A 27,598-nucleotide genomic window follows, 5' to 3' on the forward strand; every position below is an offset into this window, starting at 1 on the left:
TTGCTCTGCCGCCCAGGCTGGAGTGCAGTGGCCGGCTCTCAGCTCACTGCAAGCTCCGCCTCCCGGGTTCACGCCATTCTCCTGTCTCAGCCTCCCGAGTAGCTGGGACTACAGGCGCCCGCCTCGTCGCCCGGCTAGTTTTTTGTATTTTTTAGTAGAGACGGGGTTTCACCGTATTAGCCAGGATGGTCTCGATCTCCTGACCTCGTGATCCGCCCGTCTCGGCCTCCCAAAGTGGTGGGATTACAGGCTTGAGCCACCGCGCCCGGCCTCATTTTGAATTTTTAATAGAGACAGGGATTTTACCATATTGGCCAGGATGGTCTCGAACCCCTGACCTCGTGATCCGCCTGCCTTGGCCTCCCAAAGTGCTGGGATTACAGGCTTGAGCCACTGCGCCCGGCCTACACTTTTTATTTTAGAGAACTTGAAACCCATTAATGCACATGTACATACATAATCCACACATATGTGTGTGTGTGTGTGTATGTATGGCATATCCATTTTATCTATCTGTAGACTATATGTATATCCATTATACTATAGTTTCCTGAAGTTTCCATCACAGGCACAGTCATGGCCACATTCCAGTAATGCTTATAATTCCACGACCCATATGGCTTAATGCATGCTTTGGTTTTCAGAATCTATCACTTCTACAAATCAATAAGGAAAGGACCAGCAGCTAATAGAAAATGTGACAAAGATTTGAAAAGGAGGAACCGTAAAAGGTGCCCACCTGTATGATCAGGTTGAAGCAAATTAAAGCCACAATGAGATGCTGCTGCCTTATACCTGCCAGGCAGCAGAAATGTTACAATTTGACCATGTCGAGTTGGCAGGATAAAGATCAGCAGGGACTCTTGTTCGTTGCTGGCAGGATGACCTTGTCACTAGCACTTGGGAGGTCACTGCTAGGTGCACGGGCATCTGCTCCTGGGGTTATTGCAATGAAACACCTGCCTGAGCGGCTCAGGAGAGGGTGACAGCGACAGCAGCACCATTTAGTAGCCAGCCTGCGAGCCAGTACACATCCACACCCCATCCGTGGCTGCATGCGGTGTATCTGACGGGACACCAGGTGAAGGGGGCCCAGCTGCACAAGGGGACAGAGGCAGACTTGGCTGCACATCAGCAGAGAAGTCTCAGAATTGTTGGTTTCAAGTTCAAAACACGGAACACGCAGCACTGTGGCTCAGGGCCACATACGGGGCACAGCCATCCGGACAAGCAAAGACCAAGAAGCACCAAGTCCAAGTTAGGCAGCGTCTCAGGCCGGGGCACCGAGGAAGGGCACAGCAGTACCGTGGGGACCGGGTCCTAGTTCCATCCTGAGTGGCAGCCACAGGCCATTTGTGTCTTCTGTTCACACAGTTAGACACACTGCATTGTGCCCATGCACATCTTCAAACCTTCTAATGCAGGTGTGCCTGCGCAGGTTGGGGGGTGGATGCCGTCCTGTGTATCGTCCCACAGAAGGGTACAGGACAGGCTGCCGCCAGAGCAGAGGTCGCATGGGGTGGGGGTGTGAGGGGTGCATTTCAGGAGGAGCAGGTGCAAGGACACTGCTAGTGCTTGACTCTTCTTCCCAGACCTGTGCTCTTGAATTTGGGGAAACCCTTGCTCTTCTGTTGGGCCTGAAAGAAAATCCAGTGTGCCTGACTCTCTGCAGGCCCCCTGTCACGGGCCGACCTGGGGTGGTGCCACCGGGAAAACTCGGCGCACGTCCCTGGTGCCAATGATGACAGCATCAGTCATGGACTTACCTTCTTTTGTTAATGAGACCTTAGAAATGTAAAAACGATACACTCTTCTTTAAAATAATTGTGGTCAGTACACTTAACTCTTACCGTCTTAACCATTTCTAAGTATACAGTTCAGTGACATTAAATATATTCACATTTTTATACAGCCATCACCACCCTCCAACCTCCAGGAACTCTTCATGTTGCAAAACTGAAACATGGCACCCATGAAGCGGGGACTCCCCTGCCCCGGGCAGCTCTTTCTGTCTCTGAGTCCCACTACTCTACGGACCTCATACAATATTTGTCTTTTGTGACTGGCTTACTTCGCTGAGCATAGTGTCCTCAGGGTTCCTCCATGTTGTAGCTATGGCAGGAGTCCCTTTTTTTTTTTTGAGACAGAGTCTCTCTGTGTCGCCCAGGCTGGAGTGCAGTGGCCGGATCTCAGCTCACTGCAAGCTCCGCCTCCTGGGTTCACGCCATTCTCCTGCCTCAGCCTCCCAAGTAGCTGGGACTACAGGCGCCCGCCACCACGCCTGGCTATCCCGAGTAGCTGGGACTACAGGCGTCCGCCACCACGCCTAGCTAGATTTTTGTATTTTTAGTAGAGACGGGGTTTCACCGTGTTAGCCAGGATGGTCTCGATCTCCTGACCTCGTGATCCGCCCGTCTCGGCCTCCCAAAGTGCTGGGATTACAGGCTTGAGCCACCGTGCCCGGCCAGGAGTCCCTTCTTTTTAAAGGCTGGATAACAATTCCATTGTATGCAGACGCCGCATTTTGATTTTGAGGATGCCCGTTTGTGGAGGGACACTGCTGCTCCCCCGGTGGCTGTTGTGGATAATGCTGCTGTGAGCGTGGGTGTGCGGATGTCGCTTTGAGACCCTGTTTTCAGTTGTTGTGGATTTATACCCAGCAGTGGAATTGCTGGAGCCCATGGTAATTCTGTGTTGCATTTTTTGAGGAATTACCATACTGTTTCCCATAGTGCCTCCAGCATTTTACATTTTTACCCGCAATGCAGGAGGTTCCGATTCCTCCACATCCTCACCAACGCTTATCTTCCGTGTGTGTTGATAGTAGCTGTCCTAGAGGGTGTGCGGTGGTGTCTCAGCGTGTCCTCATCTGCCTCCCTCAGGATCAGTGACATGGAGCATCTTTTTTTTTTTTTTTTCTTTGAGACGGAGTCTCGCTCTGTCGCCCAGGCTGGAGTGCGATGGCGCGATCTCCACTCACTGCAAGCTCCGCCTCCCGGGTTCACGCCATTCATGGAGCATCTTTTCACGTGCTTGTAGGCCATTTGTATATCTTCTTCGGAGAAATGTTTACATAAGTCCTTTGTCCGTTTTTAATCAGATTGGGGTTGTTTTGTTGAGTTGTAGGAGTTTCTTAAATACATTCTAATAACTATGAATATAGATAATAGGTCCTTTGTCCATTTTTAAATCCGATTTTGTTTCTTTTTGCTGAGTTGTTTTTTAACATATTCTAATAACTAGAATATATAGAGAATATAGATATATACATCCTTTATCCATTTCCTTTTTTTTTTTTTTTTTTGAGATGGAGTCTCACTCTGTTGCCCAGGGTGAAGTGCAAATGATGTGATCTCAGCTCACTGCAACCTCGGCCTCCTGGGTTCAAGCGATTCTCCTGCCTCAGCCTCCCGAGTAGCTGGGATTACAGGCTCCTGCCACCACTCCCGGTCAATTTTTGTATTTTTAGCAGAGATGGGGTTTTGCCATGTTGACCAGGGTGGTCTCCAACTCCTGACTTCAGGTGATCCACCTGCCTCAGCCTCCCAAAGTGCTGGGATTACAGGTATGAGCCACGATGCCCGGACCTGTTTCTTTTTTTTTTTTTTTTTTTTTTTTTTTGAGACAGAGTCTCGCTCTGTTGCCCGGGCTGGAGTGCAATAGTGCGATCTCGGCTCACTGCAATTCTCCTGCCTCAGCCTCCCGAGTAGCTGGGACTACAGGCGTCTGCCACCATGCCTGGCTAATTTTTTGTATTTTTAGTAGAGACAGGGTTTCACCGTGTTAGCCAGGATGGTCTCGATCTCCTGACCTTGTGATCCACCCGCCTTGGCCTCCCAAAGTGCTGGGATTACGGGCGTGAGCCACCGTGCCCGGCCCATGCCTGGCCCTTTATCCATTTTTTTAACCAGTTTGTTTGTTTTGCTGAGTTCTAGGAGTTTTTTTTGTTTTTTGTTTTTTGACATATTCCAATAACTAGGATAGAGAATATAGATATATAGAGAATATGTATAGAGAGAAAATAGAATATATGTGTTCTAGATATTAATACCTTATCAGGTATATGATTTTAAAATATTTTCCCTCATTCTCTGGGTTGCCTCTGTTGATAGTATCCTTTGAAGCATAAAAGTTTTTATTTATTTGTTTAGAGACAGGGTTTCGCTCTGTCGCTCAGGCTGGAGTGCAGTTGGACGATCTCAACTCATTTCAGCCTCAACTTCCCAGGCTCAAGCCATCCTCCCACCTCAGCTGTCCCAAGTAGCTGGGACCACAGGCACAGGGACCACACCCAGCTAATTTTGTGTATTTTTAGTTGAGATGAGGTATTTCTTTGTTACCCAGGCTGGTTTTGAGCTCCTGGGCTCAAGTGGTCCACCCACCTCAGCCTCCCAAAGTGCTGGGACCACAGGTGTGAGCACTGCATCGAGTCAAAAGTTGTACATTTTCACGAAGTCTAATGTGTCTATTTTTCTTTTGCTGCCCCTGCTTTTGGTATCGCATCCAAGAGATCATTGCCAAATCCAGTGTCATGAAGCTTTTCCCCTGTGTTTCCTTCTAAGAGTTTTATAGTCTTAGCTCTCACATTTAGGTGTTTTATTTTGAGTTAATTTGTATACGGTGTTAGGTAGGAGTCCAGCTTTATATTTTTGCAGGCGGACATCCAGTTGTTGTGACACCATTTGTTGAAAGACTGTCCTTTCCCCATTGAATGGTCTTGACACCCTTGTTGAAGATCATTTGACCATACATGAGGGTTTATTTCAGGACTGGAATTTCTTAAAGATTAAATAATACTGGACCCATCCCTCACATTCCTCAGTGTCCTAGTGCCCTGCATGGTGAGTTCCCGGGTTCGGGGTGGGGTGCATCCAGCCCTGCCACTGGGCCCGCTCACTAGAAGTCTTGGTTCCGCCTCTTCTTTCATGTTTCCCAAAGCCAAACCTGGTATAAGAAGAATTTGAATCAATGTTTTTCTCAAATTATTTGCATGTAAAAGGAGTTCACTTTTTCACTTCCAACTAAATGTAAAGTGGTTAAGCAGTGGCATGGACTCAGTGCTCATTTTGTCTACAATTGGTACTAAAGAGTTGGATCTTGGTAGACGCAGGGGCGCTTGTAATCCCAGCACTTTGGGAGGCCGGGCGTGGTGGCGTATTCCTGTAATCCCAGCTATTCCGAGGCTGAGGCAGGATAATCGCTTGAACCCAGGAGGAGGAGGTTGCAGTGACCTGAGATTGCGCAACTGCGCTCCAGCCTGCACAGTAGAGCGAGCCTCCATCTCAAAAAAAAAAAAAAAAAAAGATCTTTAACTTCCAGTCCTGCCGCCCCCGCCCCCTGCGTGTTTGCTTCACAATATATGAATCCCATACGTGCCTCCTTCACACACGTGTTCTCTCTGTAACCCACCACTTTGTCTGATTGGTTGACAGGTTACATTTTTCTCTCGTCCCAGCTGTGTGGACAGTGCCACACGCCCTCCTGGACAACGACGGCTCTTGCGTGCATTTTCCAGTGTTTCTTTTGTCAGAGAGGCCAGCAGAGCCGCGGTTCTTCCAGAACCAGCCCTGAGCTGAGTGAGGAGTGCCCAGGAGAGATGGTGAAAATGACAAAGTCCAAAACTTTCCAAGCGTATTTGCCGAATTGTCACCGAACGTACAGCTGCATCCACTGCAGAGCACACCTGGCCAATCATGATGAGCTCATCTCCAAGGCAAGTGGCTTATGCCAAAAAATTGATAGCACAATGATTATTTGTCGTTGTGGTACCTACTTAGTGGAAGAATATTTAAGCATCACATGACTTCCTGAGTGTGCTGTGTCCTGAAAGCCTAGAGCCTTCTAGGCAGTGTTGGTGAGCATTTTGTGCATGCTTAACTGTGGCTATGCCACGATCTCAGATGTGATCCTGGCACGGTGGGTGGGTTTCCAGGGCCAGGCAGCTGGGACTGCCAGAATCACGAGCGGCAAGGTGAATCACTTGTTTCTCAGAGCAGAAAACCAGAGAGGACTGAATGAGCAAAAGAAGTCTAGAAAAATCTGTGGAAATAGTTTAATAGTAAGGGTATTAAGAAATTTTAAAAACTCAGTATGGTTAAGAAGGAAAGGGGTTGCTCAGGAAAATGCCCCAGAGGATGTGGCTGCATTTGCAGGGTCTGTAGGAGCCCTGGGTGAAGCTCTGGCTGGTCTCTGTGCACAGGACCCGTGAGCAGCCTTGAAGATGTAAATAAGATCCCCCGGCCCCTCCTTACTGTGCTGAGCTCCTTATTAGCAGTGCGTGGCATTTATCATCAACCAGTTGTGAACGTTTAAACAGGCCACACATCACGGAAGAGCTGATGCTCACTCAGGGAATGACAGTGTTCTCCCCACATCCTCAGGTCATGACCTCCCCCCAGCCTCACAGGTCGTGACCTCCCCCCATCCTCAGGTCATGACCACTTTGGAAACAAAGTTTGTCAGGAAGTTTTGCCTTTCAGGAATCTTTTCTTCTTTAATAGGTATTTTATTTATTTATTTATTTATTTATTTATTTTGTAGAGACAGGGTTTTACCATGTTGCCCAGGCTGGTCTTGTACTCCTGGCCCCAAGTGATCCTCCTGCCTTGGCCTCCCAAAGTGCTGGGATCATCGGTGTGAGCCACCACGCCCAGCCAGGAATCTCTTAGGTTTCCTGTTTAACTCAATGAGAAGAACATTTACCTGCTTGTATTTTCACTAGGTAATAGTGAGAGGCTCCTCATTTCATCATCTGAGATAGAAACTGTTGAATGAGGCAGAGTTTCTGCTCTCTCATTGCCTCTGGGGCTCCTGTGTGCACTGGGAAGTGTGAGGTGAGAAGTGGAAGGAGCCAGGCACCCCATTTCCTCAGTGTTTTCCGAGGTAGGCTCAGTGTGTAAAATGACATGAGGTAACAAGAGGCGGAGCTGCTCTGGGCCCCCAGGTAGGGGCAGTGAAGCTTGTGGCCTTGTGGAGCCCCGTGACGCCTATGTGTTGGCCATGACCTAAGCAGGTGACCTGAGCACTGAGCAGGTGGTCAGTGTCCAGCCCCAAGCATGGTTTTGTTTTGGAAGCATGCCAGGTGTGTTCATTGCTACATGGTCAAAAGGAATTTGAGATACTTCTGCTGAAGAGCCTGGAGGTCATCACTGAGCTGTTTTAAAAATTGTATCAGCTGGGTACGGTAGCTCACGCCTGTAATCCCAGCACTTTGGGAGGCCGAGGCGGGCAGATCACGAGGTCAGGAGATCCATACCATCCTGGCTAACACAGTGAAACCCCATCTCCACTAAAAATACAAAAAATTTGCCAGGCGTGGTGGCGGGTGCCTGTAGTCCCAGCTACTTGGGAGGCTGAGGCAGGAGAATGGCGTGAACCCGGGAGGCAGAGGTTGCAGCGAGCCGAGATTAGTGCCACTGCACTCCAGCCTGAGTGACAGAGTGAGACTCCATCTCAAAAAAAAAAAAAAACAAAATTAGCTGGGTGTAGTGGCACATGCCTGTAATCCCACCTACTTGGGAGGCTGAGGCAGGAGAATCATTTGAACCCGGGAGGCGGACATTGCGGTGAGCCGAGATTGCACCAATGCACTCCAGCCTGGGCAACAAGAGTGAAACTCTGTCTAAAAAAGAAAAAAAAAAAAAATTGTATCAAGAGCAGAAGGCTGGCTGGGCACGGTGGCTTACACCTCTAATCCCAGCACTTTGGAAGGCCAAGGTGGGTGGATCACTTGAGGTCAGGAGTTTAAGACCAGCATGGCTAACATGGTGAAACACTGTCTCTATTAAAAATACAAAAAAATTAGCTGGGCATGGTGGCACACACCTGTAATCCCAGCTATTGAGGAGACTGAGACATGAGAATTGCTTGAACGCGGGAGGCAGAGGTTGCAGTGAGCTGAGATCACACCAGTACACTCCAGCCTGGGTGACTGAGAGTGAGACTCTGTCTCAAAAAAAAAAAAAAAAAGCAGAAGCCTGCTCAGAAGTCGGTGCCAAATGAGCATTTCAGGATGAAAAAAGTGCCAAGAACTAAGCTCCCTGAGCACACAGACTGCCAGAAAGGATCGGACCTCGTGCCTCTGTGGGTGATGGGCAGGGTGAGGTGGCAGATGGGCCGGGCGAGGTGGCAGATGGGCAGGGCGAGGTGGCAAGATGACGACAAGAGTGAGTTCTTCTCCCTTCCGTGGTGATTCTGATGAGGATTTACTGAGACCACAGAGAACACCTGCCCCACAGAACAGGCTCCAGCACCTGCGAGGCGACAGGCACTGCCTCCACAGCCTCTAAGTTTGTGTTTGTCACTAACAAGGGATCCCCTGGCTCCAGGGAGCCTGTTGCTGCTGTAGGCAGCTCTAGTTACTAGAAAGCTCCATCTAGTTAGCAAACTCTGATCTGTGGTCCAAATCTGCCATACCACCTGCTTATGCAAGGTTTTCATAGATCACAGCTGTGCTCATCTGTTTACAGAGTAATTAGAACAAGGACCATATGTCCCCCAAAGCCTAAACTACTTCTCTCCTGGCTCTAATTTACAGAAGGAGTTTGCTGGCCCTAACTCTGATAAGACAGCTCTGAGTCTGAATCACAGAGCTGCTCTTGTCTCTGAGCCAAACCCTATTTAAAAGTAAGGACTTTCAGAGTAGGTGAGAATTAGGAAATTCAGTCCAGAAAATTGAAGACTGATGAGGATGTGGGAAGAGTCTATAAGATGATTATTAAACTGAACATGGGCCGGGCGCGGTGGCTCACGCCTGTAATCCCAGCACTTTGGGAGGCCGAGGTGCACGGATCGCGAGGTCAGGAGATCGAGACCATCCTGGCTAACACGGTGAAACCCCGTCTCTACTAAAAATACAAAAAAATTAGCCGGGCGAGGTGTCGGGCGCCTGTAGTCCCAGCTACTCAGTAGGCTGAGGCAGGAGAATGGCGTGAACCAGGGAGGCAGAGCTTGCAGTGAGCTGAGATCCGGCCACTGCACTCCAGCCTGGGCGACAGAGCAAGACTCCGTCTCAAAAAAAAAAAAAAAAAAAAAAAAAAAGAAAACAAACTGAACATAGAACAATGTTCCTAATCCTAGAACGCCACTTAAGGGAATACTCATTTTTAAGCCTGAATGCTGAGGAAAAAGAGCCTCCCCAGATCTCAGCAGCTTAAAACACAGGTTTGTTTCATGCTCAGGAAGGATGTCTACCAGGGACAGCTGGGGGCTCCGCTTTGTTGCTGTTGTTTGAGACGGAGCCTTGCTTTGTCGCCCAGGCTGGAGTGCAGTGGCGCCATCTCCACTCACTGCAACCTCTGTCTCCCAGGTTCAAGCGAGTCTCCTGCCTCAGCCTCCCAAGTAGCTCAGATTACAGGTGTCTGCCACCACACCCAGCTAATTTTTTGTATTTTTAGTAGAGATGGGGTTTCACCATGTTGTCCAGGCTGGTCTCGAACTCCTGGCCTCAAGTGATCCTCCCACCTCGGCCTACCAAAGTGCTGGGATTACAGGCATGAGGCATCATGCCAGGCCCTTTTCATTTTTTTAAAATTATATAATATTGCTCATAATCACATTAAAATAATGTGTATGTGTAAACAAGGAGACTTGCTTCATCCTCCTGCCTTGTCCTGCTCCATTCCTTGGAGATGTCACTGTTAGTAGTTTGGCATCTGTTGTCTTTATTTTGTTTTAATGGAAACATTTTTCACTTTATTATTATTATTAATTTTTTTTTTTTTTTTTTTTGAGATAGAGTCTTGCTCTGTCACCCAGGCTGGAATGGTGGCACAATCTTGGATCACTGCAAGCTCTGCCTCCCGGGTGCAGGCCATTCTCCTGCCTCAGCCTCCTGAGTAGCTGGGACTACAGGCGCCCGCCACCATGCCCGGCTAATTTTTTGTATTTTTAGTAGAGACGGGGTTTCACTGTGTTAGCCAGGATGGTCTCGATCTCCTGACCTCGTGATCCAATTTCATTTTAAATAAAGGGCTCAAGTGACACTCACTTTACAGCTAAACTTTTCCTCACTTAATATTTTATGACTATTTTTTTCTTTCTTTCTTTCTTTCTTTTTTTTTTAGACAGGGCTTCTCCTGTCACCCACGCTGGAGTGCAGTGGCAAAATCTCAGCTCACTGCAACCTCCACATCCCATGCTCAAGTGATTTTCCTGCCTCAGCCTCCCAAGTAGCTGGGACTTCAGGCTCACAGATAGCATGCCCTGCTAATTTTTGTACTTTTTGTAGGGACAGGGTTTTGCCGTGTTGCCTGGGCTGGTCTTGAACTCCTGACCTCAGGTGATCTACCTGCCCTGGCCTCTCAAAAGTGCTGTAATTACAGCCATAGTGCCTAGCCTATGACTGTTTTTCCATATCTGCTCCTACCTTCCCATCCCCTGCATGAGGCCCATATGTGGATGCAGTTGCTTACTCACTTATGGATGAGTACCTGACTTCCTGGTTAAGGCTTTTTTTGTTTTGTTTTGTTTTTGTGAGACGGAGCCTCGCTCTGTAGCCCAGTCTGGAGTATAGTGGTGCAATCTCAGCTCACTGCAACATCCACCTCCCGGGTCCTGGTTCAAGCAATTCTCCTGCCTCAGCCTCCCGAGTAGCTGGGATTACAGGCATGCACCACCATGCCCAGCTAATTTTTTTTTTTTTCTTTTTTTTTTGAGGGAGTCTCGCTCAATCACCCAGGCTGGAGTGCAGTGGCCAATCTCAGCTCACTGCAAGCTCCGCCTCCCAGGTTCACGCCATTCTCCTGCCTCAGCCTCCCAAGTAGCTGGGACTACAGGTGCCCGCCACCACGCCGGCTAGTTTTTTGTATTTTTTAGCAGAGACGGGGTTTTACTGTGTTAGCTAGGATGGTCTCGATCTCCTGACCTCGTGATCCGCCCGTCTCGGCCTCCCAAAGTGCTGGGATTACAGGCTTGAGCCACCGTGCCCGGCCCCAGCTAATTTTTGTATTTTTAGTAGAGACGGGGTTTCACCACGTTGGCTAGGCTGGTCTTGAACTCCTNGTTGCCCAGGCTGGAGTGCAGTGGCCAGATCTCAGCTCACTGCAAGCTCTGCCTCCCAGGTTTACGCCATTCTCCTGCCTCAGCCTCCCAAGTAGCTGGGACTACAGGTGCCCGCCACCACGCCGGCTAGTTTTTTGTATTTTTTAGTAGAGACGGGGTTTTACTGTGTTAGCTAGGATGGTCTCGATCTCCTGACCTCGTGATCCGCCCGTCTCGGCCTCCCAAAATGCTGGGATTACAGGCTTGAGCCACTGTGCCCGGCCCCAGCTAATTTTTGTATTTTTAGTAGAGACGGGGTTTCACCACGTTGGCTAGGCTGGTCTTGAACTCCTGAACTTGTGATTCGCCTGCCTCAGCCTTGCAAAGTGCTGGAATTACACAGGCATGAACCACCGTGCCCAGCCTTTTTTAAAAAATTTTTTGAGGCAGAGTTTCACTCTTGTCGCCTGGGCTGGAGCGCAATGGCACGATCTCAGCTCACTGCAACCTCCACCTCCCAGGTTCAAGTGATTCTCCTGCCTCAGCCTCCTGAGTGGCTGGGAATACAGGCACCCTCCACCATGCCCAGCTAATTTTTGTATTTTTATTAGAGACAGGTTTTCTCCATGTTGGCCAGGCTGGTCTTGAAATCCTGACCTCAGGTGATCCACCCACCTTGGGTTCCCAAAGTGCTGGAATTACAGGCATGCGCCACCACGCCCGGCCCATTTATATTTTTAGAGGCAGTTTCTTGCTCTGTCCCCCAGGCTGGAGTGCAGTGGTGAAATCATGGCTCTCTGAACTCCTGAGCTCAAGCAGTCCTCCTGCCTCAGCCCGTTTTTGTTGTTGTTATTTGTTTTCCTAATTATGAACACTATAACCTGTGACCATTCTTGTTACATTTCCTTATATACTCAAGCTGGTTTGTTATTTACAGTAAATTCTTAGAAGTGGGACTGCTGGCTCCTATACTATGTGCCTTTTCCAGTTCAATATTGTCAAATCGTGTTTCAGTCACATTCCTCATAGCCTTTTGCCTTTGTTAGACCAAAAACCCCCAAAAAGGGCTGGGCACAGTGGTTCACGCCTGCCAATACAAAACCATCTTTGTTTTATACAGAAATGTTGCTTTCTTGTTTTCTTTCCAGTGAAATTTAGATATGAAAATCTGACAGTGTACATCATGTATGACATATGCAGTTTCCTTGTGGGAGTGGTATTGAGTGAGCATCTCTTACCAGCTGACCTAAGACATTTTTAAATGACAGCCTCCATTATAAACTGTAATATAAGCCAGGCACGTTGGCTCACACCTGCAATCTCAACACTTTGGGAGGCCGAAGTGGGCGGATTACTTCAGGCCAGGAGTTCAAGACCAGCCTGGCCAACATGGCGAAACCCTATCTCTAAAATATCCTATCTCTAAAAATGCAAAAATTAGCTGGGCCTAGTGGTGTGTGCCTGTAGTCCTAGCTACTGGAGAGGCTCAGGCAGGAGAATTGCTTGAACCCTGGAGGCAGAGGCTACAGTGAGTCCAGGTGGTGTCACTGCACTCCAGCCTGAGTGACAAAGTGAGACTCCATTTCAAAAAAACCCCAACTCCCCCCAAAATTTTTGATGTGGTTTGCATTTCTTTGATTATGTTTGAGGTCGATCGAGACTTGAGGCTGGCACTGGAGCAGGCGTTCCCACTTGTCCCGTGAGGTCAAAGGTCGTGGAGAGTGGCCGAGTGGGTCGGGGGTGCAGACGCCCTATTGTGACTCTTTCACGCTTGGCCATCTTAGAACACGTGAATGTGCCGTGAGCGGTTTCTCAGCGCGTGGTGTTTCCTGGTGAGATAGATGTCACTGGAAGAGCCTTTTCTCCAAGTGAGAGGCCATCTTGTGCTGTGACTTTTTTTTTTTTTTGAGACAGAGTTTCACTCTTGTTGCCCAGGCTGGAGTGCAGTGGCGCAATCTTGGCTCACTGCAGCCTACACCTCCCAGGTCCAAGTGATTCTCCTGTCTTAGCCACCCAAGTAGCTGGGGTTACTGGCGCCCGCCACCACGCTCAGCTAACTTTTGTATTTTTAGTAGAGGTGGGATTTCACCATGTTGGCCAGGCTGGTCTCAAACTCCTGACCTCAGGTGATCTGCCCGCCTCAGCCTTCCAAAGTGCTGGCGTTACAGGCGTGAGCCACCGTACTCAGTCATGCTGTGACTTTTAAAACGTTTCAGTGGGAAAGTATGGACACTTCCCCCTGCACCTAATATCTGACAGTGAGCGCATCTGAACTGCTGCAGAAGAGGCGGCAAGGAGAGCATTTTGAGGATCTGTGGGTTTTCAGGTAGAGAAAATCATTCGTGATCCCCTCTCAGAACTCTTCTAATCAGGTAGAGTTATCCAGACATATGAAGCTCATCATTTAAAAACTGATTTTGCCATGATTTCCAATAATAGTCACTTGCAGAATGTTGATGCAGCAGAATCAGCCACTTCCTGACCGTCTACACTGAAAAACAGCTTGCAGCTCCGTTAAGTGGCTGTTGTTAGTAGAAGTGGAGTTCTGGAGGGGGGACGCCAGTGTCTGCTCCTGGTGACCCGTCCGGGTGCAGCTAACAGAACTTTGGCTGCGGGGCTGGGCTCCCCTGGCTCTGGGCAGCACCGCTTTGTTCCAGAAAGTACTCGCAGCCCATCTCACGGGACCTTCTTCTTTCAGTCCTTTCAGGGGAGCCAGGGACGCGCCTACCTCTTCAATTCCGTGTGAGTACCCTGGTTCAGCCTGGGGGCGGCGTGGGCCCCGGGATGGCCTGGATGGTACCTACACAGCGCCCTGTGTAGAATCACCTGGTTAGGGGTCCTGAAAGAACCCACCATCCCCCGCCTGGGAGTTTCTGAAACGCACTAAGGATCTTGCCCCTAGCCTGTCCCATCACTGATCTTCCCCATCGATGGTGGGGGCAGGCAGGGAGTGGGGAGAGGCAGGATGCTGCTCCTGGGAGGTTCCCTGTTTTGGGGGAACTCTTAGGGGAATGGGGTGGGGCCCGCTGAGGGGCAGGGCCTGGTCAGGGGTGAGCCAGGCCTGCAGCACGGTGGCCCCTCTTTCCCCTCAGGGTGAACGTGGGCTGCGGCCCCGCAGAGGAGAGGGTCCTTCTCACCGGGCTGCATGCAGTCGCCGACATCTACTGCGAGAACTGCAAGACCACACTCGGGTGGAAATACGTGAGTGCTGCCGGTTTCTAAGGGATGCTCGTGCCACAAGGGGATGTGCCACTAAGTTGCCACTGACCCATACCTCCCCCTGCAGTGTGGCCCCTGGTACCGGTCACAGCGCTTTCAGAAACCCCAGCTCCTCAGCTGAGGCAGGCAGTCCAGGCTCCAGTGAGGCGTGACCTCACCACTGCCCTCCAGCCTGGGTGACAGTGAGGCCCCGACCCAAAACAAAAAACAAAAACTCATGTTCAGGCCCATTTCTTCCTAAGCCAGGCTGTCTGCACCCAGCCTGCCCTCCGCCCCTGAGCAGAGCCTGGGTGTGGGAGGTGGCTGAGAGGGCTGTGGGGAACTGCGGGAGGCTGTGCCCACCGTCAGGGACAAGCCTGGAAGACCCCTCAGCGCCAGACCTGCTGGAGTGAGAGTCAGAGAGCTGCCCATGAGCAGCCACCCAGATCCCTCTTCCCCGGAGACCTTGATTTGAAGGTCGCAGTCCCCACCTTCTCTCCAGCCTTCACCTCTAGTTCCCTTCTCTCTCTACCACGTGGCTGATCTGGCCTCCAAAGCCAACAAACCTGGGGCCCTCAGGCCCTGCACCCTCTTGCCCCGCTTCCCTCCTCCATACTGCCCTGAGGTCTCTCTTCCAGGCTCCACTCTCTCTGGCCGACCTTTGTGGCCGAGTCCTCCCCTCCCCCAGGCCACCTCAGATTCCATGGTTTTGACTCCCTGGCCATCTGCCATCTGGTGGGTGCTCCCATGCCTTTCCTGGCTGGTTTTTGTTTTTGAGATGGTCTTAAACTCCTGACCTCAAGTGATCCACCCATCTCAGCCTCCCAAAGTGCTGGGATTACAGGCCTGAGCCACCGCACCCAGCCTGCCTGCCTTTTTTGAAGAAGGCTTTCCCATTCAGGCTCTGGTGTTCGCCGGGTCCAGGCCACCTGCTCTCCCTCTTTCCTGAATTCCTGATCATCTCTGGTCTCCCAGATTCCTTGTGAGCTTTGGAAGGCTACAGTTCACACGGTGGAAAAGGGCTCCACAAGACTGGCACACATCCCCAGCCCTTCCCCCTGGTCAGTCAGCCCCTTACCCCTCTGTGGGCCCCACTTCCAGAAACCCCTGCCTTCCCTGCATGGCCACCACACTGCATTCCCCTCTACAGCTGCACTCGCTGCTTCCTGCTGGCACAGTCCTTCCTGTGTCTGCCACACCTGGGGCTGCCGCTTGGGTAGGCAGGATCTCATCTTGGTCTTCTGTGTCCCTAGCACCAGGCCACACACTCAGCAAAACAAAATGATGAGGATGTGTCTATGGGAGAGATGTTAACTCCTCCCCATGCAGGGCCTTCTCCAGATATCCTGTTTTTTTGTTGTTGTTTTGTTTTTAGACAGGGTCTTGCTCGATCTCAGCTCATTGCAGCTTCGACCTTCTGGGTTGAAGCGGTCCTCCCACCTCAACCTCCCAAGTAGCTGGGACTATAGGCACACCACACCCAGCTAAGTTTTTGTTGCGTAGGCTTGTCTCGAACTCCTGGACTCAAGTCATCCTCCTGCCTTGGCCTCCCAAAGTGCTGGGATTACAGATGTGCACCACTGTGCCAGCCTCCGTCACTCTCCCTGTATTTGCCTTCACTCTAGTTATGCACAGAATTCCTGGAGTGTAGTCTTTTGCATCTCTTCAAGCCTCTTAAATCGCCCCACACGTAAATTTTCAATAAACAGATCTGCATTCACACTGTCCCACAAGTAATCCCAGCACTTTGGGAGCCTGAGGTGGAAGGATCACTTGAGCCCCGGAGGTCAAGGCTGCAGGGAGCTATGACCACACCACTGCATTCCAGCCTGGGCGACAGAGTGAGACCCTATCTCAAAACAAGCAAATGAAAAACCTTTTAGTGTATGTGCTGCTGAAGCAAGCACATGAAAAACTTTCAACAACAAATGTAAAGTAAACCTGCACTGCCTCAGTGGACTCACCTGGAACAGACCCCTCAGCGCTGGGTGAGTGCACAGCTCAGGGAACACCTGGGTATAGTTAATAGTATAGACTTGGTGGTGGGGGGGGGGGTTGCCAAAAGAGTGATGGAATTGAAAAGTGAAACCTTCTGTCCTGAAACCTTCATCTCCCTTTTCTTTTTCAAGGAGCACGCATTTGAGAGCAGTCAGAAATATAAGGAAGGAAAATTCATCATTGAGCTTGCTCACATGATCAAAGACAATGGCTGGGAGTAAAGTGCGAACTTTCCCTTCTCCTTCGAATGCTGTTTTGTGAAAGAAACTGAATGTAATGGAAACGTAGGAGCAGCCGGTGGGAGCCTTTCTTGCCCTCTGACCTCAAAGGCTAGCTGCGCATAGCTCTTGACACTCTCGGCCATCTCTGTGGGTAAGGTGTCCCCTTGGATCTGTCCTGTTCATGTACACGGTTGTTTCTGAAAATCTTCAATGCGCTTTTTCTAACTTCTCAAGTTCTAGAGAAAGAATTAACCAACTGATGACTTACCCACCTAGTTAATACCTTCCTTTCTCCTGTCTTCAATATAGTTGGGCTCTGCTTTTTTAAGGTTCAGTTGAAAACCAAACTGAGGCCGGGCGCGGTGGCTCACGCCTGTAATCCCAGCACTTTGGGAGGCCGAGGCGGGTGGATCACCTGAGGTCAGGGGTTCTAGACCAGCCTGGCCAACATGGGGAAACCCCGTCTCTACTAAAAATACAAAAATTAGCCGGGCATGGTGGTGGCTGCCTGTAATCTTAGCTACTCAGGAGGCTGAGGCAGGAGAATCACTTGAACCTGGGAGGCGGAAGTTGCAGTGAGCTAAGATTGCGCCATCGCACTCGAGCCTGGGGCACAAGAGCGAGACTTCGTCTCAAAAAAAAAAAAAAAAAAATTAGCTGGTTATGGTGGCGCATGCCTGTAGTCCCAGCTACTCAGGAGGCTGATGCAGGAGAATCACTTGAACCCAGCAGGCGGAGGTTGCAGTGAGCCGAGATTGTGCCACTGCACTCCAGCCTGGCGACAGAGCAGGACTCCGTCTCAAAAAAAAAGAGAACCAAACTAAGTCTCTGAAGACCATAGGGACAGGGTCTCTTTAGATAGCAAGTCTCACCATTCCCCTTTTTAGAGAAAAGGTATTGTAGCCCATCCTCCACCCTACTCTTTTTCTTAAAATTCGCAAAACTTCAAATTGGCTATTCCTCTTTCAAATGAACCACTGAAGTACAGTGTTCATTTAAGAATCTTACAGAGGCAGTCAACAGACTTATACACTAAGGGTATTTTTGGTTTTTAGCCTGTTCAGAAACAGAGGCCAGCACTGATGACATTTTAGATACACTCTAAACTGAGAAATGTGTCTAGTGGAACATGTTGTTTATTTAAGCCAGTAGATTCCTTATCTAGAAAGCAGGTGAGCTGGCCCTTAGAGAAGGCTGTCCCAGGGGCCTGCAGAGGTGCCGTTACTGAGGCGACAGCCTCACAGGGTCTGGTACCAGGGGTTGTGCCCTCAGCGGTGACAGCAGCTTAGGTGTCAGGCAGTTGCTGAGGGGCCGGTCCATGTTGTTATAGAGTAACACACTGGACCGAGTAAAAGTCGGATTTCATTTTCTACCCTGGATGTACTTGAAGAAAAAGAATTATTTTTGCATATGAAAGAGGCCAGAACCCACAGGAAAAACTTCAAAACTTGACTTTCGCCAGAATGTTGAAAATTTGTTCAGAAAAGGTTAAAGCAACAAGACAGGTTTAGCCTTTGTGCATAAGCCTGCTAGATGCATCGCCCGTCCCTGCGTGGTGCTGTCCCATGTCACTTGAACTGATAGAAGGGCCTGTGCAATCTCCTAAGGCCTGTGTTTCTGCCACATATTTTATTATGAATTACAATCCACCCATCCACCTGCCCTCCACCAGGAGTGGGCACCCCATAAGGGTTTAGGCCACTTTGCAGAGGATGGAGGTCAAAAACCATTCCCAGATAAGTTTGGTTTCAACATTTAGTAACTTGTCTCAGGGCACAGAGGGCAGGCAGGAGACTGGGGGAGGCCAAGGGGCAGCAGATAGGAGAGCACTGAGCCTGGATAGTTCTCAGCCTGGCAAGTGGCTCTGAAGCTGCCTTCAGACAAGGCTACTCTAGGGGCAAGAGTGCAAGCTGGCAGACAGTAAGAACGTGGCCACCTGTCCAGCTTCACACCTCCCCTGACTTAAGCCCTTCCTAAACCCAGACCTACGGTCCATGCAGGCACTGGGCTGTGCCTACTCGAGCTCACTGCCCACGGAGAGCATGCCTTTGGTGCCATCTCTTGGCCTAAGCCTTGGTATGTGGGACATGCCGCTGCCCTGGTGGGCATGGCACTGAGATGCATCAATTCAGCAGGAGTGACAAAGGCAGAAGTTCCTTTAAAGCACATCTTCCACTTAGGAAAGGAAGGAAATTTTTGTACATCCAGCTATGGCCCTGCAAGCTGCCTTATCCCTGCGCTAGTCTCCCTCACGGGCTCAGGCTGGCCCAGCACATCCCGACCTCCTGAGCTCGCGTGCCGCCATCCAGAGCACAGGGGTCACCGCGTGCTGCAGGGCTCTTGCTGCCTTATCTCAAGCCTGGAGAGGCTCTGCCCACGAGCTGGCACATGAAGTTAGCAACGCCTGTGGCTTCAGTCAATTGTCTGAGACTCTGAAGAGGCCGAGACACCTTCCCGACCGGAAGAAGTTGTTCACTGAAAACTTATTTTAAACTGACCCTTCCCTTCGAGTCTTCATTCCTCTCCCATGTGGGAACCCAGCCTTGGATGCCCTGGGGACTAGGGGAAACAGTTGGGGGTTTGTGCCGTCCCCAGCCTGCTATGGGTGTGAGGACAGCCAGGTCCTGAGTGACTCAAGATGTTTCACTTACATTGAAGAATCTTCTAAAACTCTTCCGAGTGGTTTGACACACTCAAGTTCTATTTAAGAGCTGTTCTGTGTGTGGGGCGAGTTTGCTGCTCCCTCGATTTGGGCACTTTGGTTTTTGTCTTTCCTGATGGCATTGATTGAACATTTTTTACTAGTCTTATGAATTTTCTTATGACTTTTGTATTTTTTTTTGTAACTTATACCAACAAAACTTTTATCACTTTTTTGTTGTTGTTGGGCTTCTGCAAAATGCAAGCTCATTTTTAAACCAAATGAATAGACCATGAGCTGGCGACAGGGGAAGTGCTATTCACAAGACCATGTCTACCACCCTCTAAAATTCCTGAACATAAAGTTCCTGAACAATATCATCTGGGACTTCTATTTATTTAAAACAAATCTTTCTTCCTTGAGAGCCTTGGGAGGTGCTGTCAGGGTTATAAATGGCATAGTGCATTTGCTGTAGGAATGGGATTTGGCGTTGTTTTACACACACGGTATTTTTACACCTTAATGCTTATTCTTGATGGCATCTGTCAGATACTAGAATCAGAAATAAGACTCTTCCCAAAATCCTTAATTTACCTGATGCCCTCATCAGGTTGTTAAAAATTCAAGTGGTTTTAATAGCTAAAAACCTGCAAATTAAGCTCTAAAACAAACTACAGAAATGTAAACCTTCACTTGCCAAGGTCCTTGGTGGCCTATCCCCTGCCCCAGGGGCAGACGGTCCTGAAGCCCTTTCCTCACTGTGCAGGCCGCTGGGTGAGGCTGGACGGTCACCCACGGCGGCTTCACTGCAAGGAGCAGCACTGCCAAGCTCAAGCACGGGGCCTTCAACTTCCCCTGTCCTCTGGCCACGCTGCCAGCCCTTGGTCCTTATCTGTGTGAGGTTTACAAATAAAGCTTCTGATGTCAAATGTTTGTTTAAATTGTGCTCTCAGTGGACGAGGCCATGTCCTGATGCGGAAGGCTGAGCCCAGGCTCGCTCTGGCACCCCTGAGAGCAGAGGGCTGTCTTAGGTTCTTCAAGCTCTGGAGCCAAGGGCGGTCTGGTCCTACTTCTCTGCCCCCACCATTGCGGGGATTTGAATGTGGCCAGAGAATACAGTCAGGGCCAGCCAGGGTGGCCACAGGGTCCTCTCCAAACCTGCTTCTCCCTTCCTGGTCAGTTTTCACCTCCCCCCCACACCTGTACCCTGGACACTGCGCTCCTCCTGTGCAGGCCCAGCTTGGTGTCTGAGCCTCTTACAAGTAAGCCCCTGCCAGGGCTAGACCAGACCTCGCTGAAGACAGTGCCTGGTGCGAGGCATTGAGGGCATCAAAAGTCACTCCAGGGGCCTGATCAACAGTCACAGATGGGGTGACAGGCTGCAGAGGGATAGGCTGGAGAAGAGGCGGAGTCAGCCGTGGTGCAGTTCTTGTTCTTAGCATGATGAAGGACCAGAGGCTGGTGTGCAGCAGGGTGACAAGGGGCAGACATGCCTCTAGCGATCATCAGGCAGCCTGTGGCAGTGGACGGGGTGAGGCAGGGATGCAGATGAGGCACCACCTGGCATCCAGGGAGACAAAGGGCTCGGGCCTGCGGCTTCAATATCAGTGAGGAGAAAAGGAAGGGCAGAGGTACAGCCTGGAACTGACAGGTTCAAGATTTGGGGCAACAAAAATGAGACAACCAAGAACAAGACCTAAGTTAGGGCTTAGTGTGAAGAACTAGAAGTGGGGGGCCTGAGGGCAACAGGGAGCCCAAGAGGCGAAGGAGGGAAGGAGGGTCCATGACATGAGAACACTGACCACTGGCCCGGGCTGAAAAAAGAAGAAAAAGCGAGCCAGGGCTCACTTAATAGAAAAATGGGGTCGCGGGCCAGGCGCGGTGGCTCAAGCCTGTAATCCCAGCACTTTGGGAGGCCGAGACGGGCGGATCACGAGGTCAGGAGATCGGAGACCATCCTGGCTAATACGGTGAAACCCCGTCTCTACTAAAAAATACAAAACCTGGCCGTGCGAGGTGGCGGGCGCCTGTAGTCCCAGCTACTTGGGAGGCTGAGGCAGGAGAATGGCGTAAACCTGGGGGGCGGAGCTTGCAGTGAGCTGAGATCCAGCCACTGCACTCCAGCCTGGGCAACAGAGCGGGACTCCGTCTCAAAAAAANAAAAGCGAGCCAGGGCTCACTTAATAGAAAAATGGGGTCGCGGGCCAGGCGCGGTGGCTCAAGCCTGTAATCCCAGCACTTTGGGAGGCCGAGACGGGCGGATCACGAGGTCAGGAGATCGGAGACCATCCTGGCTAATACGGTGAAACCCCGTCTCTACTAAAAAATACAAAACCTGGCCGTGCGAGGTGGCGGGCGCCTGTAGTCCCAGCTACTTGGGAGGCTGAGGCAGGAGAATGGCGTAAACCTGGGGGGCGGAGCTTGCAGTGAGCTGAGATCCAGCCACTGCACTCCAGCCTGGGCAACAGAGCGGGACTCCGTCTCAAAAAAAAAAAAAAAAAAAGAAAAAAGAAAATGGGGTCGAGGGAGGGTCTTTACGTTAGGAGATGCTGATGCAACCGGCCCAAGGCCATCAGTCAGTGACAGGAGGAGCAGTGTCTTGGAGCCCAATGGCCGGGCCTGAAAGCAGCAAGGCCACGTTCTCAGCAGGAGGGTGGGGAGACGGACTGCTTGTTCTCACAGCCAGGGACACTGGCCTCAACCAGGTGTGGGTCCCCTCAAGATTCTGATAGGGGCAGAGAGAAGCCACGCAGGCTTGAGATGAAGCCCGGGTAGTACATGGCCAGAGCAGGCAAGTGAGGCCCCGAGAGCCCAGGTGGGGTACGGCAGGAAAGTCAATGCTGCAGTCCAGCACCGGCCATCAGAAGCCCCGAAAGCCCACCTGCAGAGGCTCAGGCTCAGTAGGTCTGGGGTCTGAAAACTTGTCCCAGGTGATGGCGTTGGTCAGGGAACCACACTGGTTGTATAAATAGGCTGTCCCTGAGAAGATGACAGAAGGGTAAGAAAACCAGACTTATACAGCTGGGCGTGGTGGTGCACGCCTGTAGTCCCAGCTACTTGGGAGGCTGAGGCAGGAGGATTGCTTGAGCCCAGGAGGCTGAGGCTGCAGTGAGCCAGGATCACACCACTGCACTGGAGCCTGGGCAACAGAGCAAGACCCTGTCTTAAAAAGGAAACCAGAATGTGGAGACACCGTCCTTCCTCACTAACCTGGCCTACTGGAGGCCTGGGGCGCCAGCCTGGGTAGGGCAGACCTTATGCTCTGAGGTCCCAGCAGTGGGCTCTGGCTGGGCCAGGTCCTGGAAACAGGGCCAAGGCCCCTGGCAACAGGTTAAGGGGTGGGGAGGCTGTGGGCTCCCAGGGGCCAGGAAAGGGGATGCAGGCAGCAGGTAAGCCATTTATTGGATGGCAGCAGAGGGCAGGCTAGGAAGACTGGAAATGGAGATGTGGACACAGGCCTCCAGCCCTGCAACCCCACCAAAGTCCACAGTGGCCAACCTGCTGCTACCAGGAGCTGAAGTCCCCAAAACCCCGACTGGGCTTCTTCTTGGGCATGGGGACAGTGGCGCTGGTTGAGGGCTCTTCCTCTGCCGCTCGCTTCCTGGGAAGAGAAGAAGCCGCTGGGAGTCCACGCCCTCCCTCGGCCCCTCCTGACTTGTCTGTATCTCTATACGGCCCTCCCGGTATAGGCCCAACCCCTCCCACCTGCTGCTCCCACGTCCCCCTGAATTCGATGGCTTCCGCCCACAGAGACCCCGGCCAGGCCTTCAGAGGCAGTCCCTCGGCTGCAGAGGCCACAGCACAAGCCCACGCCCAGGACCAGTGCCCGTGGCTTTCTTGCCCCTCTGGATCTGACCCTCAGACCTCAGTCAGCCCCAGGAAACACCATGGGAAACAGGGAGGCCAGCCGCGCGGCACTCACGTGGCTGCTGGGTTGATGTACTTGCCCACGCCCTGGCGGAAGGTCTGGGGGCCCTGGCTTCCTGCCTCGGGCTGGCTGCTCTTCACTTTGGTCTCCGGGGCTGCCTCGAGCTGTGTCTTCCGCTCCTGGGCGATCTGTGGCACGAGAGGGTGGAGGCTGACTAGCAGCACCTTGGGCAGGACAGATGCTAGGCTTGGGGTGGGAAGGTGCGCTGGCCCAGACCCTCCTAGGTGGTGGCATCGTGCCCCTCACCTGGGCATCAGCCTCCTCATAGGGGTCCACGAACACCGTAGTGGCATCGATGCGGATCTCTTCCTAGCAGTAGAGGGGGCTCAGTGCACGGCAGGTCCTCCCCTTGCCTGCCTGGCCCCCAGCCGCCACGCCCCACCTCCCTGGGCACAGACCTTAGGGTGGTCAGTTTTGGGGTCACTCTCCACATTCTCCATGGCTGTCAGTACGTCAAAGCCCCCAACAACCCTGCAGCAGGGAGACAGGCGGGTCTGCACGCGCTCAAGGAAGGCACCCTCACGGCTGAGCCCCAAGGCATGTGGGAAGAGGGGCTGAGAGCCCCGAGGCTGGCCTGGTGGTCCTCGGGCAGCAGCCAGGAAGGCGATGAGAGGGAGTGGCAAGGGCGGGGTCAGCAGACCACGGCCCTGGGCATATCCAGCTGGGTTTTTTTTCTGGTTTTCTTTTGGTTCCCCCACCCACAGGAAAAACAGGAGTCACAAATGTGGCTTGTGCTGTCCCCACTGGTTTGGTAATAGAGTTCCACTTGGCCAGAACCGCATCACCTGCATCCACCTTGTTTCGTGCTGCTTCCACACAGTTGGGTGGGTGTCAAGAGACCACGCGGCCCACAATGCTGGAAAGACCCCTGGACTAGAGGGTGAAGGGAGCTGGGCGTGGCCAGGCTTGTGAGTGTCACGCCATCAGGTCTGAGACAGGGCAGTGGCCAGGCCACGCAGGGGCGAGTTTCCTCTTCTCCTGAGCCCGGTGGGTCTGGAGAGCCAGACTTCCCTGGCACAGGGAGCACCCTCCGTCCCAGCTCTGCATAGCCTCAACCCCCAGCAGTGACGGCCAGCACGGCACATGGCTCAGGTCCACAGAGAAGGCAGCGAGGAGGCCTCAGGTGGGGAAGGAACCCACCTAGCCCACTGACCCTCAGGCTCCACACAGCCGCTTCCCTTACCGTCCAAAGATGGTGTGCTTCTTGTCCAGGTAGGCACAGGAGCGAAACGTGATGAAGCTGGGGAGGAGGGTTGGATGGTTAGGGAGAGCATGGCACCTTCTGCATCTGGCCTGCCTGAGAGCACACCAGGAGCTGCCCACCCTCTACAGTCAGCTCTGGGAACCTGCGGCTTCCGCGGACGCATGTGTGCATGTGGCTCCCTGCTGCTGCCCACCAGGGCAGGTCATCAGCCCCCGAAGCTGCCCAGGGAACCCCGGACCTCCAGCTGTCCCGAGGTCCTCCTGCTGCCCCGGCTGCTGCCCAATGCCTGTCAGGGAGTCCCTGTGCCCAGAGCCAGCCTGGCCATGCAGCTCTGTGGGAGGTGGCTGGGACAAGGCGACACCTGGAAAACCAGAGCCAGCCCTGTGCCATCAAGGGACCTGTCGAAGGACTGAGGAGAAGGGAGGCAACAAAGCCAGAACAGGAATCAAGGGATTAAGAAACGTGAGTAACATAAACATGGACAAAGAAAATGCTCAGGTTATCCAGGCACAGTGGCTCACGCCTGTAATCCCAGCACTTGGCAGGCCGAGGCAGGAAGACCGCTTGAGTCCAGGAGTTGAAGAACAGCTGGGGCAATGGCGTGAACCTGGGAGGCGGAGCTTGCAGTGAGCTGAGATCGCACCACTGCACTCCAGCCTGGGTGACAGAGTGAGTCTCCGTCTTAAAAAAAAAAAATTTCCAGGAGGAGCTTGCCTCGGGATGGTTCTTTTACTTTCCTCGTATCTGAGTTTAATTCTGCTTCTAGTTTCCTTCACTGTGTTAGAAATCAGCCAGAGAGAACCGCTTGCAGGTCAGAGCTGAGGTCTGCCCCACTGTAGACGTGACATCTGCGCACACTTGTCTGGTGGCCTTACGGGTGGTCAGACTCGGTGGGCTCAGGAGCATGTCCCTGCATGGCTGGGGGGGTGCATGTTCGATGCAGCAGGGGTTAAGTCCTGTGTCTCTCACCAGCAGGGTGTGTGGGCTGTGCCTGCCTGCACCACCCTGGGGTGCTCCATGCCGCCAGTGCTGGGACCCACCCAGTATCTTCCACTGTTTTCCTTTCAGCCTCTCTGGCTCTGCCCTCTGAGGGCTTTTTGAACGCTCACAGCTGGGGTCTGTCACGTTCTCATTCATCCTGAAAGTCTTTTTTTTTTTTTCCCTTCGAGACCGAGTCTCGCTGTCAGCCAGGTTGCAGTGCAGTGGCGTGATCTTGGCTCACTGCAACGTCTGCCTCCCGGGTTCAAGCGATTCTCCTGCCTCAGCCTCCCGAGTAGCTGGAATTACAGGTGCCCACCACCACGCCTGGCTAATTTTTGTATTTTTAGTAGAGACATGGTTTCACCATGTTGGCCAGGCTGGTCTTAAACTCCTGGCCTCAGGTGATCCACCACCTGCCTTGGCCTCCCAAAGTGCTGGGATTGATCCTGACAGCTTTTTTTTCTTTTTTTGAGACGGAGTCTCGCTCTGTCGCCTGGGCTGGAGTGCAGTGGCACAATCTCGGCTCACTGCAAGCTCTGCCTCCCGGGTTCACACCCTTCTCCTGCCTCAGCCTCCCAAGTAGCTGGGACTACAGGCGCCCGCCACCACGCCCGGCTAATTTTTTGTATTTTTAGTAGAGATGGGGTTTCACCATGTTAGCCTGGATGGCCTCGATCTCCTGACCTCGTGATGCGACTGCCTCAGCCTCCAAAAGTGCTGGGATTACAGGTGCGAGCCACCGCGCCCAGCCTCCTCCTGGAAAATCTTTAATTACAAGAATCATGAAAGGAAAAACAAAGCTGTAACTAATTAAAGTCTAATTATCTTTGAATACAGTAAAACAGGCAAACCTTTGGCAACAGTTGTCCAAGAAAGCACAAAATACTACTAGAAATAAGAAGAGGCCGGGTACGGTGGCTCAAGCCTGTAATCCCAGCACTTTGGGAGGCAGGAGGATCACCTGAGGTCAGGAGTTCGAGACCAGCCTGGCCAACATGGTGAAACCCCATCTCTACTAAAATACAAAAATTAGCCGGGCGTGGTGGCAGGTGCCTGTAATCCTAGCTACTCAGGAGGCTGAGGCAGGAGAATCGCTTGAACCCAGGAGGCAGAGGTTGCGGTAAGCCAAGATCGTGCCATTGCACTCCAGCCTGGGGGACCAGAGAGACTCCATCTCAAAAAAAAAAAAAGAAAGAAGGCTGAGCGTGGTGGCACATGCCTGTAATCTCAGCACTTTGGGAGGCTGAGACGGGTGGATCACCTGAGGTCAGGAGTTGGAGACCAGCCTGGCCAACATGGTGAAACCCTGTCTCTACTAAAAATACAAAAAATTAGCTGGGCATTGTGGTGGGCGTCTGTCATCCCAGGAGAACTGCTTGAACCGGGAGGCGGAGGTTGCAGCGAGCCGAGATCCCACCATTGCACTCCAGCCTGGGCGACAAGAGTGACACTCCATCTCGAAAAAAAAAAAAAAAAAAGAAGAGAAGGTGGCAACTGATCTGTCAGCAGTTTCACAGGCTGGTTAAGCCAAAGAGAAATAAAAAATAATAAAATGATTCCCTATCCTGGCCCCTGCCAAACAACAAGAACCAACCATGCACCCAACCTACTTGAAAATAACCAACAGTCCTAGGCAATCCTTGGCTGAGAGGAAACTGAAAGGGAAGCTACCAACCGCCAGCAAGCAGTGAAGAGGGAACGTGCACCCTCAAAATGACAGATGCGGCTACCAGAAGCAGACATGGATTAAAGTGAAGGAGGAGGAAAAGCACCATGAAGAAGTAGACAGAGAGTGAAAACAATCCCACAGGAAGTGAAAACAGACAGACCCTTCAAAGACCATTAAGGGATCGAGGAACAGAAAGTGTGATTAGGAAGGAGAAAAAAAAAAAAAGGTGAGCACAGAGAGGCCAAGAGAACATCAGCTTCATGGGAACAAGTGCCGTTAACCCTGAAATGAAAGCCCCAAGGAAGTGGCACGAACGGCTGCCAGCTGCCTTTGGCCGGCTGTTCACCACAGCTGACACCAGTGCAATTTTTTTTTTTTTTTTTCCCAGACAGGGTTTCACTGCTGCCCAGGATAGAGTGCAGTGGTGCGATCCCAGCTCACTGTAGCTTTGACTTCCCAGGCTCAGAGGATCCCCCACCTCACCCTCCCAAGTAGCTGGGACTACAGGCACACACCACCATGCCCCACGAATTTTTAAAATTTTTTGTAGAGGCCGGGCGTGGTGGCTCAAGCCTGTAATCCCAGCACTTTGGGAGGCCGAGATGGGTGGATCACGAGGTCAGGAGATCGAGACCATCCTGGCTAACCCGGTGAACCTCCGTCTCCACTAAAAAAATACAAAAAACTAGCCGGGCGAGGTGGCGGGTGCCTGTAGTCCCAGCTACTCGGGAGGCTGAGGCAGGAGAATGGCGTGAACCCAGGAGGCGGAGCTTGTAGT

At 51.8% G+C, this 27,598-nt stretch overlaps 2 protein-coding genes across 11 annotated transcripts in view; one reads left to right on the forward strand and one right to left on the reverse strand.

The window, feature by feature from the left end:
* The window catches only part of YPEL1 (yippee like 1), a 33,563-nt gene extending 13,591 nt beyond the window's left edge, over nucleotides 1–19,972 (forward strand). Inside the window, exons 2-5 of the mRNA XM_017882557.1 lie at nucleotides 5,433–5,713; nucleotides 13,679–13,722; nucleotides 14,073–14,181; nucleotides 16,308–19,972. Of these exons, the coding sequence (XP_017738046.1) occupies nucleotides 5,597–5,713; nucleotides 13,679–13,722; nucleotides 14,073–14,181; nucleotides 16,308–16,397 (360 nt within the window). The 5' untranslated portion in view covers nucleotides 5,433–5,596 and the 3' untranslated portion in view covers nucleotides 16,398–19,972. The remainder of the gene's footprint in view (nucleotides 1–5,432; nucleotides 5,714–13,678; nucleotides 13,723–14,072; nucleotides 14,182–16,307) is intronic.
* Nucleotides 19,610–27,598, reverse strand: part of PPIL2 (peptidylprolyl isomerase like 2) — a 37,224-nt gene continuing 29,235 nt past the window's right edge. For 2 of the 10 annotated variants that reach the window (XM_017882546.1, XM_017882547.1), the window contains exons 16-20: nucleotides 24,150–24,206; nucleotides 23,365–23,437; nucleotides 23,213–23,275; nucleotides 22,986–23,094; nucleotides 22,423–22,639 (exon numbers count right to left, since the gene is read on the reverse strand). In XM_017882546.1, coding sequence (XP_017738035.1) covers nucleotides 22,437–22,639; nucleotides 22,986–23,094; nucleotides 23,213–23,275; nucleotides 23,365–23,437; nucleotides 24,150–24,206 — 505 coding nt within the window. In that variant the 3' untranslated portion in view covers nucleotides 22,423–22,436. Of the gene's footprint in view, nucleotides 20,599–21,509; nucleotides 22,018–22,422; nucleotides 22,640–22,960; nucleotides 23,095–23,212; nucleotides 23,276–23,364; nucleotides 23,438–24,149; nucleotides 24,207–27,598 lie in introns of those variants that run through there. The other 8 variants (XM_017882555.1, XM_017882549.1, XM_017882551.1 and 5 more) reach the window with 8 other exon arrangements.

Source organism: Rhinopithecus bieti, unplaced genomic scaffold (assembly GCF_001698545.2).
Source record: "Rhinopithecus bieti isolate Rb0 unplaced genomic scaffold, ASM169854v2 scaffold_13317, whole genome shotgun sequence".
Lineage (NCBI taxonomy): Eukaryota > Metazoa > Chordata > Mammalia > Primates > Cercopithecidae > Rhinopithecus > Rhinopithecus bieti.